At 35.8% G+C, this 15,389-nt stretch overlaps 1 protein-coding gene across 2 annotated transcripts in view; it reads left to right on the forward strand.

Annotated features, from left to right (window-relative positions):
- SPPL2A (signal peptide peptidase like 2A) overlaps positions 1–15,053 on the forward strand; it is a 56,117-nt gene extending 41,064 nt beyond the window's left edge. The window contains exons 13-15 of one of the 2 annotated variants that reach the window (XM_027554023.1): positions 26–100; positions 1,533–1,693; positions 11,195–14,338. In XM_027554023.1, the coding sequence (XP_027409824.1) occupies positions 26–100; positions 1,533–1,693; positions 11,195–11,269 (311 nt within the window). In that variant the 3' untranslated portion in view covers positions 11,270–14,338. Of the gene's footprint in view, positions 1–25; positions 101–1,532; positions 1,694–11,194 lie in introns of both variants that reach the window. The other variant, XM_027554024.1, reaches the window with a different exon arrangement.
- Positions 15,054–15,389: the final 336 nt, after the last annotated feature.

Genomic DNA, 15,389 nt, shown 5'->3' on the forward strand with positions numbered 1-15,389 from the left:
GAATGTAATGTGAAATTTTTTTTAGGCCTGTTGATTGCATACTGTAGAAGATTTGATGTTGAGATTGGCTCTTCTGTATACTATGTTTCCTCCACAATTGGTAAATTTTTGTTTTTTCTTTTTGTTATATTGAGTTGTATCATCCGTAGGAAAAGGTCTAAAAGTAAGGAGTCCTGGATTCTAATTCTTCACTATTAATTAATAAGATGCTTTTTCCATCAAAAAGAGATAATTATAGTTTACTACCTATATCACAAGGTTTTTGAGGATTGAAAAGGAAATTATATATGAAAGAAGATTCTACACATAAAAAGCTTACTAGAGCATATGGCACGTAGGTAGTTGATACTAGTATAATACTAGGTTTTAAAAAAATACTGTATAATATTTACATATTAATATAGATAAACTTATGGGCACAATAATACCTGGGACAGCAGAGGTAGTTGCTACTTGTCTTACTTCTTTTCTTGAAAACAGACAAGAGCAAGCAATAAGCCAAAAAATACTTTTCTACTTCTGAACATATCAAATATATATCTCAAAATCAATACACCAGAATTCTTTATTCTTAGGTAAATGGTCTGCACCAGAGCCATTTAGATACTGTTCTAGAAAGGTTTTTAGTTCCACAGTGGAATTAAATCTTGTAAATTAAATGTACATCAGCAGTTAGAAAAGGATTTTTCTAGAAGTAGTTCCTCTGACAGCAAGAAAGAACAGCTAAATGAGTGAAAGGATGAAGAAAGGGTAGAAATTATAAAGAAATAATAAAAACAGTCTGAGCCCATTAAGTATGATACTCCCTAAAGGCATTAACATGTTAGCATGCAGCAGTAGTCAGTGTGATAGAATAAAGAAACATTCAGTGAAAAGACAGAAAAGACTGTAAATTAGGACAACTCACTTCACTTTCCTGGTCCTCCATTGCCTCACTTTACTTCACTATTCCTCCATTGTAACTTTGGGCAACTCACTTCATTGGTCCTCCATTGCATCATCTGTAAAACGAGAAGGTGGACTGCATTGTCCGTAAAAGCCGTACTAGTTCCTGTTTTCTGAGATCCAGTGCTCATATTGAGACACAGAGTCATTAATAAAAGATCAAATGAAGTTTGATATGCGATCATTGACAATGACCAGGAAGTATATAATCAATATTAGAAAGATTTTTTAAAACAACCTTTGGTACCTGTAGGCACAGATTTTAGTTATCTAAAATGTGGAACAACTTAACATCCTTAATAGTGGCAGATAACTCAGACTTTCTTGAATCATTATCTTTATCAATGATTAAGAATTAATTATGTTATTAATGATTAATTATAGTGGAAATACTAAACAGTTTCCACATTTTTCAAAAGCTCTGTAGAATGTCTCTCCTGACTACTCTCTAGGAAAATAATGAAATTATGAAAAGAAGTCATAGGGCAAAAACATTCTGAGAAATATTTGAAAACCAGTACTTCAGTGAGGGAATTAAAATCCACCTTTGATAGCATAAAAATGACTGATACTTGATATTCTTGCAGCCTATGCCATTGGCATGATTCTTACATTTGTTGTTCTGGTGCTGATGAAAAAGGGGCAACCTGCTCTCCTCTATTTAGTACCTTGCACACTTATTACTGCCTCACTTGTTGCCTGGAGACGTAAGGAAATGAAAAAGTTCTGGAAAGGTAGCAGCTATCAGGTATGTGCTTATATCTTGGTTACTAAGTTATAACATTGCCTAACTTTGGTTGGGAACTGCTTGTATATATCAAAGCTTTTTATATTTATTCTCAAAGCTTTTACATGCCTAAAACTTGCCTTGAATTTACCAGAGGGCCCAAAGTTTCTTTCCACCACTACCCCCTTACTTGTCACCTGCTGCATCATCACTTCTCATCCTCACTGCAATCTGATGCCAAAATTCTGGTGACTCAAGATACAAGTACCAAGAAGCATGGGAGGGCATCAGGGAAAATCAAAACAGCACTTCAACATGAGTTTTCAGAATCCACACAAAAGTCGACTTCATGGAAGATAAGAGCCATGTTTAAGTACTAAATTTTGATGCTGACACCACTAGCTATTTATAGTAAGAGTCCTCAGGTTTTGCAGATAAAAAGTATACTCTCTCCAGCATCTAAATGGGCCTAAGCAAATGGAAATGGGCACTCATTTCAGGTTTAAATGGATCAAGACTGCCTTTTCTGTAAAATTCCTACAACAGAGAATATCCAGATAGCAGAATCTATCATGTTTGAGTTGTTTCTTCATTGAAGTTAAAGCCCTTTGTTCTTTTCCTAAATGTTATCGGTATTCCTGTAAAGTTTGTTTGTTTGCATTGAAATTAAAGAGAGTTGGGAAACTCTAGCCTGTTGAGGTCAGGGTCATGGCATTGATTCCTTCATGAGGCAGTTAACTCTGCTTTGCCCTATTACAGCAAACTGTGTTCCACTATCCACTCTCATGCTTTTGTTTCAGTGATCACATGAACAAAACTAAAGATACTTTGGGTAGATAGCTGTAATTCCATTAGTAGATAAACAGTTCAAAGTTCATATCCATCTTGTGGTTGGTTCTAGTGTCATCTTTATTTAACAAGAGGTGATTCGCACATTAAGTTAGACTACTATTAACATAATTGAAAAAAGCACCAACCTAGAATTCTTTCAGGTAAGTCTTGTAATTTCTTTGAGATTAGGATAGAATACCTGCCCTTCCTACCTCCCAATTCCAGTTTTTCAACTTGTATTTATAGACATAGAATTAGTTTATGGCCACAAGGTCCTTGACTCAACTAATAAGGTAGCTTGTAACTTTCATGAAGATGACACTCACATGGAATATTTTACAGATTTTTTTCAAAGTAAAAGTATGTCCTACAGCACAAACTCTAATACTAGTTTTGAAAGTCATATCCTAAGAGGTGCTCTTTGTCGTCATTTTTTTTAAAAATAGTTATCTGTTTCTTCATTTAGCAAATGTTTATTGAGCAGTTCTATGAGCCAGATACTATTTTAGGTGCTGATGATAAAAGATGAACAAGTTAGAACAAGCCTACTCTCATGGCCTCTTGAAAGTTAGAGTCTCTTGGAGGATACAGATAGAGTCACTAACAATAAAGTATGATGAATGTATTAGTTATGGCAGGGTGCCTTGAAGACTAGAAGTAGCATACCAGTGCTTATGGTTTTGAGACAGTCAAAGGTGATGTGGGCAAGGAAGACTTCTTAACAGAATGTTAAGTTTATGTTGAAACTTTTAAGACTGAGCCTTGTGTTCCATGTTGAAAGAACCATGACATAAAAGGCTCAGAGGGAAGAGCTTTGACAGATTTAGGAACCACATGACAGAGTGGCCATTCCTATTGAATAAGAATAGGGGAGTGCAGGAAACGAAAACTGGAGAAGCAAGCAAGGGAAAGAGGCTGTATGGACTTAATAAGCCATATTAAAGAGCTTGGACTCTCTCCTAAGAACATTGGAGACCATTTAAGAGTTTTAAGAAATCTAGAAAATGGATTGAAAGAAGGCAAAACTTGAGGCAGCTATTACAATGAAAAGCTGTAGTAGCCAGAATTAGCGTGGTACTGAGACTGGTCAAGAGAAATTTAGAAGCATAATAAATGCAACCTAGTGATAGATTCAGTTAGGGAGAAGAGAATAAAGTAGAATCCAAGGTTTTTGGCTTGTGTAACTGAGTGGGTGGATAGTGATACCATTCACTGAGATTAAGAAGGGCAACAGATTTGAGATAAGATGATGAATTCAGTGTTGGAAATTTCAAAATACCTAGGGGACTACCAGGAAAAGAGAAATCAGTTGAATAAACATCTCCTGATATGCAGGAGATAGGCCTAACTAGAGACAGAAATTTGGGAGTGTTACTAGCATACTCTGTGAGTGAGTGAGAATGTAGAGGGAGAAGAAAAGACTCAGGACAGAACTGTGACCAAGAGATTTCTACTTTTAGGAGCACTTATCTTATTAACTGATCATGAGGTAAATCAGGAGAAGGAGGATGAGCAACACAGGGAAACTTTGTTTAGGGTTGGCATTAAGTCTTTTTTTAAGTTAGAATTTAAATTTGGGACAGCTAGTGAGAGCATACGGTACTATCTTATGGAATTAAGTATGTTTGCTGGTATTTTCATCACCAGTATTTCATTTTTACTTGTAAAATTTTCTTTCTCCTTTAGTACAGCTTTAAGGGTGCGGTGGTTTATTATAAGCACCTTTCCTCCTTTCTCTTTCTATGCTGTTTCCTGAGGAGAAAGGAGATGCTAGGTAAGACTGGACTTCAACCAAAGGATGCATTTATATTCCCTATGAATAAGTGCTCTGCCCTGGACCATCTGAATTTTACTCTTAAAAACTGTGACTTTGAAATGATGATTCTCCTTCATAGCAGCTACTATAAAGTTTAAGATCATTGGAGCTAGACCCAAAGCCATAGTAAACACCCTGGAAGGGTGGACTCCAAGGCCTTCCCTGTAAGACGTAGAAGCTAACTAAGATAATTGATTGTAGGAGAATCCATTTTAAAGAGTCTGAAAAGTTAGGACAGTTTTGGTTATACACTTCTCACTTGTAGGGTGGAATCATAATTTCATTGGAGAAGGAAATAGCATTCCACTCTAGTATTCTTGCCTGGAAAATCCCATGGACAGAGGAGCCTGGTGGGCTACAGTCCACAAGGTTGCAAAGAGTTGAACACGACTGAGTGACTAACACACACACACACACACTGACACACATCATAATTTCATTAGGTAAGACACTCAGAATACAAATACCACATAGTAACAGCATGGAGTCTGGTGTCAGACCACCTAAGTTTGAAGTTTTGTTAATTATTAGTAATGTGACATTAACTCCTAAGTTGCTTCAGTCGTGTCCGACTCTGTGCGACCCCTGAGACAGCAGCCCACCAGGCTCCCCCATCTCTGGGATTCTCCAGGCAAGAACACTGGAGTGGGTTGCCATTTCCTTTTCCAATGCATGAAAGTGAAGTCGATCAGTCGTGTCCGACTCTGAGCAACCCCACAGACTGCAGCCTACCAGGCTCTTCCGTCCATGGGATTTTCCAGGCAAGAGTACTAGAGTGGGGTGCCATTGCCTTAGGCAAGTTACTTAACATCTCAGTGCCTCAGTTTCCTCCAATGGGATAGGAATCAGCCTACCTCACGGTTGTAACAAATGCAAACTGCTTAGCACAGTATCTGGCACATCATTAGCACTATAAATGTATTTGCTATTATTATTTTATGAATTGAGTTTTTTTTGTTTTGGTTTAACTTGTTGCTTTGGTGATCATCTTTCACTTCATTAACTGATTTCCATTTTCCTGTTTTGAATATTAAAACTTTGGATCTTTGTTAAATCTGCTTTCTTAACTTACTTGTGAAAGGCCATCACAAGCCTCAGAGCAAAGATTTTGTTAAAATGGTCATTTTCCCACGGTGCACTAAATTTTAAAATATTAAGAATGGACATTTGCTGAACTTTTAGGCGAGCTAGTTGCAGAATATTATAAACTGCTGCCAGGAGACAGTCTATTTTTCCCCACAACTAGGGCTTCCCTCATGGCTCAGATGGTAAAGAATCTGCCTGCAATGCAGGAGACCTGGGTTCTATCCCTGGGTGGGGAAGAGCATGTGAAGAAGGGAATGGCTGCCCACTCCAGTATTCTTGCCTGGAGAATTCCATGGACAGAGGAACCTGGTGGGCTACTGTCTACAAAGTCACAAAGACACCACACACACACAGCATTCATAAAAGTTGTAGAATGTAATGCCTTCTATTAATGTGAAAAAGAAAATCTCTCATTCCTTTTGTCTAACCTTTAAGGTCCAGGTTAATTTAGCTTGAATGTTGTTATTTGTGGGAGACAGTATTATTATAGACTTTGGCATCAGTTCTGGCAAGTTAATCTCTAAAGATTCCTCATTCATCAAGTGAGGTTGGATCTACAGGCAGGTAGGAGAATCTAATCTAAAGAGATAAATTAGCCCAAGGCTTTGAAAGGCAAGTGGATATTGAAATCAGATAAGGCTGGCAGAGGCTTTGGAAGTAGAACAGGGAACCTCAATAAGTCTGGTAAAATAAAGGGAAGCTATGTCTGAATTTAGTGTAGGAGAGACCTGAGAGTCAGACCCGAAGACAACTCTCAGGCAGTTACTGGTTCATCTCTTTGGCTAACAGTTCACTCTTCTCCCCTGCCTCCATTGTCTGTTTCCAGAATATCTCTTATATAACTCCCAGCTCAAAATCTGCCATCTCTAAGCATATATCCAAGAGTTCTCCATTTGAAATTAGGTTCACCTTTCTCCATACTTTCTTTAGACTTTGATGTTAAATACTTATTAACAGCTGCCTTGTAGTGTAGATACTTATGAAGGAATGCCTCCCCAGGTAGCACTAGTGGTAAAGAAACCGCCTGCTAACGACGACATGAGACATGAGTTCAATCCCTGGGTTGGGAAGATTTCCTGGAGTAGGAAATGACAACCCATTCCAGTATTCTTGCCTGGAAAATCCCATGGACAGAGGAGCCTAGTGGGCTACAGTCCATAGGGTCACAAGAGTCAGACATGACTGAGCACACACACCCTCACTAATTAGCTCCTAGGTGTTAGGAACCCACAGTGCTGATAGCACTGTTTTATATACTGTAAGTTCTCAGTCTATGTTTATTGATATTATTCATGCAAAGCAATTAGAATGTTCAGTCCTTAATCCACTGACCTTTTTAATCACTTTTGTGTGTGTGTATAAATTTCTGGATTGTGTTTTAACAGCCTTCAAACAATTACCAGAATTGTTATAAGGTATTATAAAAGTATATTTTATTTATTAGTTATTGACATTGTGTCCGACTCTTCGTGACCCCATGGACTGTAGCCCACCAGGCTCCTCCATCCATGGAATTTTCTAGGCAAGAGTACTAGAGTGGGTTGCCATTTCCTTCTCCAGGGGATCTTCCCAACCCAGGAATTGAACCCGGGTCTCCCGCGTTGGCGGGCAGACGCTTTACCGTCTGAGCCACCAGGGAATCACTACTATAAAAGTATGGCACTTTTTAAATACTAGACTTCTATATCTCTATAGTCTTTATATATAACCATTTTGCAAGTGCCAAAAGTTTTGGCTGCTGTTTGAAAGAATCAAATGTAAAGCAAGTAATATAAATTAAAATCAGAATCTCAGGTGATGCCACATTTGTTTATGCTGCTATTGTTTGGTTCATTCTAATCCTTGATATTAGAGTTGAGTATAAGAGTAGCAGAAAGCAGGACTTTGTACTGGAAATTTTTAATTCATGGGTAGCCCTGATGACCTTTTTATGTTGTTTTCAAAGGACAAATTATACCTCTTTCATGGCTGAAACTTAGAGACTTCATAGAAATACTTTAGTATTTTACTTAAAGTCTTTCAGCCCTTCCATGAGTTTCTCTGATCAAGAGAAATAATGTTTTCTAATAGGATTTCACTAATATAATACTACTTTGGAAATCTTTATTTTATATTCTTTCCTATAGCTAAAAGCTACTTACCCTGTATTTTTTATGAACTTTTTTTTCTGGATTGCTTCAAGAGCCACAGTATTCAGTTTCATTTATTTTCTAGTGAGTGTAGAGAAAGTTAAGGTATTCTTTCTCTAGAGAGAAACTTGAAGCCATGGCATAATTATTCTGGCACACAGAACAATTAATAGAAAATTTTTAGGGGAGAATTTTTTTGCTTCTAATCCTAAATCAGTGGAGTTAGATTTATGCAGCAACCTCCAATGGGTGGGAAGTAAGTTTTCAGTTTGTTAATATTCAGTAAACAGTGGGTTAGTCTCTGCTAAATGTCACTAGTGCTTCTAATTATTTTTAGAAGTCACAAGCTGTAACTGACAAGTCAAAATACAGAGATACTTAGAACAGCTCTGCTGTAGTATCAGCCGCTCTCCAGTTACTGCAGCAACATGAGCACTTTTATTAGACTGTTTCAGGAGATTGGTTCAGAGCTATCAGTAAATGCTGGGTTAGCTGACCCAATTTCAGAGGACATCTTTCTAACTTGAGCTTGCTTATTTACTATGAAAAAATAATCATTTATTATGACAAAACAATTTACATGAATTTTGCCAGCTAATTTTATTACCTATATTAATTTTTGTTGTGTTTTTAAAAACCTGTTTCAAGTTTGCACTTCTCTGTTTCTATACTGTTTTTATTGAAAAGTCAGTGATGAAAAATAAATGCAGAGTAGAGATACTACTTCTCAGTAAGTTGGTTTTACAAGTTTTTTTTAAATATATCTCTTTATTTAGGAATTAGATTACAGTGCCAATGAGGTACCAAAGAATTAGGAAAGAAGAAGCATATTATAACTTAGAGTGTGTAGACTATTATTTCATTAGGTGACAGTTATCAGGATCAGCAGGTCTTGGAGAAGAAAGAGTGTTTCCCCACCATCCATTCTTCAGTTTTGTGTCCCCACAGCTCCAGCCTCTTACCCAGTGTCTAAACTACTAGAAAAAAAAGGGCCTAAATATATCTTATATGCTTCTCCTTTCCCTGTCATATAAATTGTAACTAAAATCAGCTCTTCAACAACTTCATCTTTTCTATTACCTATCTTGATTTGGGATTTGATCCCTTACTCCAGAAGTGATATGATTATGCAAGATTATAGTAATAATCTTAGGGATATCTTTGGCAAATAGAGGACCACAAAACTGATTGTTCAGGGGCTTGAAATGACTCATAGAATATAAGCAGGTTGGGGTTTTATAAGTTGACTCCATCACTTGAGACATTTATCAACTGAAAGCTTCAGCTCATGTTTGTATTCTTCTTTGGCAAGTTCCAGAGACCCCATTTGGAATTATTCTTTTCTCTGCTTCCTCTTCCAAAAAGCAGTAAAGCTTTTAGACTCAATTTTTAAAAATAAGAATATTTATTTTCCTTGTCTTCTACTCCTTGATGAAGGAGAAGGGAAAAAGTACATCAGTTCAGTTCAGTCGCTCAGTCGTGTCCGACTCTTTGCAACCCCATGGACTGCAGCACGCCAGGCTTCGCTGTCCATCACCAACTCCCGGAGCCTATTCAAACTCATGTCCATTGAATCGGTGATGCCATCCAACCATCTCATCTGTTGTTGTCCCCTTTCTCCTCCCGCCTTCAATCTTCCCCAGCATCAGGGTCTTTTCCAATGAGTGAGTTCTTTGTATCAGGTGGCCAGAGTATTGGAGTTTCAGTTTCAGCATCAGTCCTTTCAGTGAATATTCAGGGCTGATTTCCTTTAGGATTGACTGATTGGATCTCCTTGCAGTCCAAGGGACTCTCAAGAGTCTTCTCCACCACCACAGTTCAAAAACATCAATTCTTCCGCACTCAGGTTTCTTTATAGTCCAACTTTCACATCCATACATGACTACTGGAAAAACATAGCCTTGACTAGATGGACCTTTGTTGGCAAAGTAATGTCTCTGCTTTTTAATATGCTGTCTAGGTTGGTCATAGCTTTTCTTCCAAGGAGCAAGTGTCTTTTAACTTTATGGCTGCAGTCACCATCTGCAGTGACTTGGGGGCCCAAGTAAATAAAGTCTGTCACTGTTTACATTGTTTTCCCATCTATTTGCCATGAAGTGATGGGACCAGATGCCATGATCTTCGTTTTCTGAATGTTGAGTTTTAAGCCAACTTTTTCACTCTCCTCTTTCAATTTCATCAAGAGACTCTTTAGTTCTTCGCTTTCTGCCATAAGGGGTAGTGTCATCTGCATATCTGAGGTTATTGATATTTCTCCTGGCAATCTTGATTCCAGCTTGTGCTTCATCCAGCCTGGCATTTCCCATGATGTACTCTGCATATAGGTTAAGTAAGCAGGGTGACAATATATAGCCTTGACATACTCCTTTCCCGATTTGGAACCAGTCTTTTATTCCATGTCCAGTTCTAACTGTTGCTTCTTGACTTGCATACAGATTTCTCAGGAGGCAGGTCAGGTGGTCTGGTATTCCCATCTCTTTGAGAATTTTCCACAGTTTATTGTGATCCACACAGTCAAAGGCTTTGCCATAGTCAATAAAGCAGAAGTAGATGTTTTTCTGGAACTCACTTGCTTTTTCGATGATCCAGCAAATGTTGGCAATTTGATCTCTGATTCCTCTGCCTTTTCTAAATCCAGTATTTAAATTTAATCACTAAAAATCTTTGACAGTCTTCAGAAAGACATGAAGTTTTTTTTTTTTTTCTATTTTTAGGTAGTTTTATATGAAGAACAGGGTAAAAACACTGAAAATATTTAAGCAGTTTCTTCCTTTATCTCCAAATATGATAATATTTTTATGAGAATATGAGAAGAATTAAAGTGATCATTTGAGAAAAGTTTTAACTGGTAATTCTGCTAAAATAGTCTATGCTGCTAAGTCACTTCAGTTGCATCCGACTCTGTGTGACCCCATAGACGGCAGCCCACCAGGCTCCCCTGTCCCTGGGATTCCCCAGGCAAGAACACTGGAGTGGGTTGCCATTTCCTTCTCCAATGCATGAAAGTGAAAAGTGAAAGTGAAGTCGCTCAGTCATGTCTGAGTCGTAGCGACCCCATGGACTGCAGCCTACCAGGCTCCTCGGTCCATGATAGTCTATAGCAAATGTATTATTCTTGATTTTGTTTTTAGATATCATTTGACCTTTAAGTACTTTTAATTTCTTTATTCTTAGTAGAAATTTTTTTCATACAGTCTTTTAAAAATTTCATATGTCATTTTTAAATTATCCTAAGGTCAATATTCAAAGCATCAACCAGGTTACACTGTCCCTGAACCAGCATAGTGATTTGTGGAACCAGTTTTAGTTTTCCACCTCCAGGAGTGGACACTGCTTGCATCAGGAATATCTTGTGGTGGAGTCTCCACTGCCACACAGGGCGATATTCATATTGGGAGATGGAAGTAGTGGAAGATCCAGAGAAAGCACTTATCACATTGGCCCTGAGTCCAATGATTAGGCTTCCTGAAGGAGCTGTCACCCTGAGCATGTCCTGAGGAATGTGGCTGTGGAAACAGTACATTGCTCCAAAAAGAGTGCTTGGTTCAATGGAACACTCTGTGTCTTTTTTTAAAAAAAAAATTGGAATCCTTTTGCCAAATTCGTGACTTGGGGCAAGTTGAAAATTTACATTTCCTAACATCTTTTATTTATGCCTAGATGATGGACCATCTGGACTATGCAACAAATGAAGAAAACCCTGGGACTGCTGGTGAACAGATTGTCCAACAATAATATCATGTGGATGTGCAATAATGTGTCGATTGATTTTCTACAAATTAAGAGTTTGACTTTTTTAATTGACTTTTGAATTGACAATCTGAAAGAAACTTCAACGATATGCTTGCAAATATGTATCTATAAGAGCTGGTACTGACAGTTAATTACATGATAAATAATTAAAATACAATTGCTTTTAACTATGTTAAAGTTGTGCCTTCACATTAAATAAAAGCATATGGTCTGTGTAATTTTCAGGATGTATTATATATAGTATATTTTTATAAGAAAAAAAAAACTCTTCACCTACCCCTATACTTGTCTTATTGAAGTCTGTTTCTTTCAACTCTAATGATAGATAAAAGTATTTGTCAAAGTGAGTTTCTGAGCAGATTTTACTGTAAAGAATTATGCAAACTTTTTGCTCTATAGAACTGTTTAAGATCATTTAAGAAGGCAGTTCAGCAGTGGAATTTTGGACCTTTTATCACTGCAGAGGTTAGAAATATATGATTTGGGAATACAGATAAAAGTGTATTTTTGTAGCATAAGTTTTAAAAAATCCCAATCCTTTTTTAAACTTGAGAACCTAAATTACTTCAGATTGCATATGTGTTATATTAGAATATTTTTCCATTTATAGAGAAACATATAAAACTAGTCATTTGAAAGGAAACAAAAATTGAAATCCACATTTTTCAGTGGTCTTCTGTTTCCTTGAAGATGTAGCTTAAATTTCTAAACTAACCTATAATTCCACTATGGTATTTCTGATCTCTGAAGTTTGGATCTACTAATGTTAAGATTAAGACTTAATATTTTGTAAAAATTATTTTTCTTAGCAAATTATATATTAATACATATGACTTATTGTTTGAGTATTAACGTCTCTAATAATCCCTTCCTCTACCTTCCCTCCCCTAATTCCTACTCCTTTCCCCATAGGCGACCACTGTTAGCTTTTTAAAATTTGGGTGAAGCATGGTTTACTAATATACAAACTGTGCTTCAGAGGAAAGAATTGGAGACAGAAAACAGGATACTGGGTGTTAGTCTCAATTTAATTACAAAGTTTGAGTAAATTTTATTAGCTCAATGCAATTGTATCTCAGTTTTCTCATCTGCAAAATGAGTATGTTAGACCAAGTAATCACTCTGGTTCCTTCCAACTTGAAAAAATTTTCTCATTCTTTGTTCAGTCTCATATGTGAACTTGAACATTATCCTGTGAGTCATAGGTCACATTGTCTATTTTCTTTTCTTTTGAAGAAATCTCCAAGTGAAACATGATTGCAAAGACAGCAAGATTTTGTATTTCTGTAAATAATGTATAAGATATGTGAACACATCTACGATTTTTCATTGTAAGGCCAGTTTTACTGATTAAAAGATAAAGCTAACACCTTTCAAAAATGTTTCAAACCTTTGATGTTTGATCTAAATTTAGCATTTGAGGGAATTAGATACTTTTGATTCATTGATATCTTCCCAGATTGTTAAGTTACTGAGTAATTTACAGATGTAGAAGCTCCCTTGAGAGCCCTTCTTTCTACTTAATAGACTTATGGGTCACTTGGTTTATGGCAAATGACAAATAAGTATCTGACAAGTAAGAGTTCATGTTGATTTTGCCTCCATAATATCAAGTTTGAATTTTTTCCAAAGAATCTAATTTATTTGGCAGACTCGGATAGAGAGAAGAACAGATTAAGTGCCAGGTGAAAGCTCCCAACTATATTTTCATTTATAATATCAATAAAATGTTTGCCAAAATACAGCTTTTATAAGTAAAGTTATCTGCACTCTTATTCCAGCTTTAGGATATTCAAAAACTTCGACCACATTTTGTGAAGAATGTTACAGAAAATTTTATACCTAGAAATCTGGAATTTTAGTTCTTTGATACAAATTCTACTTTATCCAACCACTAGTAAGAAGGTAAAATCTTGTTCTAGTTTGGTATTTAAATCTTACTGATTAAATAGAAAAAACAAAAAGTGAAATTCCTTGAGTTTCTCTGTCTTCAGTATCAACTTTGTATTACTTAATCCTTTCTAGCAACTGAACTGAAAATATTTATAAAAATTACAGTAAAGTGCAGAAATATTTTATTTGGGAAATCAAAGTATGAACAGAAGATAGGAAAGATGAAACTTTGCCTTTAGAAGACTATCATTTCTTTCTCAAACTGTAAAAGTAGATGATTTTTACTTCAGTTCAGCAAAGGTAAATATGAGTTTTGTGGGAAAGGACTTTGATAATCTGCTACATTGTTTTCTTCTAGCTTGTAGATTTTTTTTAGATTAGCAATATCTTATTAGTAGACTCAGCAATTTATTTTTCTTTTGAAGGAAGAGTTTTAGCCATTCTGTTGGCATTCACTGATTTTAGTTACATGTTCATAGAGATTTTGATGAAATGGTACATTTGTAGTAAATACAAATGAGCTTTGCAGTTTTCTTTTGCTCTTTTAATTTCTGCCTTGTGTGCATACGTGCTGAGTCACTTCAGTCATGTCCGACTTTTTGTGACCCTATCGGCCATGGCCCACCAGGCTCTATCCATGAGATTCTCCAGGCAAGAAATACTGGAATGGGTTGCCATGCCCTCCTCCAGGGGATCTTCCCGACCCAGGGATCAAACTTGCATTTCTTGTGTATCCTGCATCAGCAGGCAGGTTCTTTACCACTAGCACCACCTGGAAAGCCCAATTTCTGCCTTAGGTATAAGCAAAATTTATTTTCATATTTGAACTAATTTATTTAATATTTGTCTCTAAAATTTCAACCTAATCTCAGTTAATGAGACTTCAAAAATAGAAATTGCTTTTCAAACTAGTGGATTATACTAGTTTGAAGGCTTTGTATTTTCCCATTAACAAGGGGAAATGCTGAATCTATTCAGAATGATGCCAGATAACCAGTTTTGTAGTTTAAAAATTTGTTGTTTTCAGTGCTCTATTTACCTCAGAGGTAACTCTAAAGGGGATAGGGGAGGGTAATGAAAATAAAATCAAAATCTTGAACAAAAATCATTTTATGCTTCCTGCAAGAAAGATACTCTGTAAATTCAGGAGATCTGAATCAAATCACTGAACATTTTGGAATTTGAAAGAAATTATGTAGTACTTATGATTTGATCATAAGAGTATTATAGTGGCCATATTACAGTAAAGATTATAAATTTCCTTGTTTAATGTTTCCATAATTAAGGACAGCTTTTGTATCTAAGAAAATGTTCATTGGGGGAAAAAATTTTAAACTAGGTTTTTTAGAATAGTCCTACATTGTTGGCAATTAAGGGACAACTAAAAGAAAAAATGTAGAATATTTAATGTCATTATGTATTTCTTTGATTAGGCATAAAATGTATCATAAACAACTGCTTTTCCTTCAGAATATGGATTTTTTTTTTCAATATCTAAAATTTACCTGGTCAGCCTATAGGATTTCCCAGTGAGACAAGTCAGTATAAATTAGGTGGATTTTGCCCCTTTTATACTTTGTTGTCTTTTTATCACATGAGAACCTATTTTAAAATACATGATTGAATTTTTACTTCTTAAATGAAGTTTTGAGTGTGGAATTCTTTTCTTTTAACCCTTTGATATGTTAGTGTAACTTAGTACTTTTATAACACTACTAGGCTTTATTTTTTTATGGAACATGATTTAAAAATTTTCAAAGTGTTAATTTGGCAGTGCTTTAAATCTTCATTATGTGCCAATACTGACAAGAAAAGGTTTTTTTTAATGTATTGAATTCACTATGTATTCAATAAATTCTATTTTAAAATAAAATTTGAGTTTGTTTTCATTTGAAAAATAATTGAAAATGAACTGAAAGCTACTAGATCATGTTCACATAAGATAAAAATAATAATAATCACAAAAATGTGTAGTTATTTTAACTCTGACAAATTATCCATAACCTAGATACCACAAATATCATTTACTAGAAATTTATATTGATACATAATGACCCTTAATAAGTATTTATTGAATTGATGTATGTATAGACTTTTTTTTTAACCAAGAAATTATCATACCCTTTGTAATGAATATCCCTAGCATTTGCAGCTTTGCTGATATTCTCACAAGTTACTAAGATTCCTGCTGCCATTGTACTGTTTTGTT

Source organism: Bos indicus x Bos taurus, chromosome 10 (assembly GCF_003369695.1).
Source record: "Bos indicus x Bos taurus breed Angus x Brahman F1 hybrid chromosome 10, Bos_hybrid_MaternalHap_v2.0, whole genome shotgun sequence".
Classification (NCBI taxonomy): domain Eukaryota; kingdom Metazoa; phylum Chordata; class Mammalia; order Artiodactyla; family Bovidae; genus Bos; species Bos indicus x Bos taurus.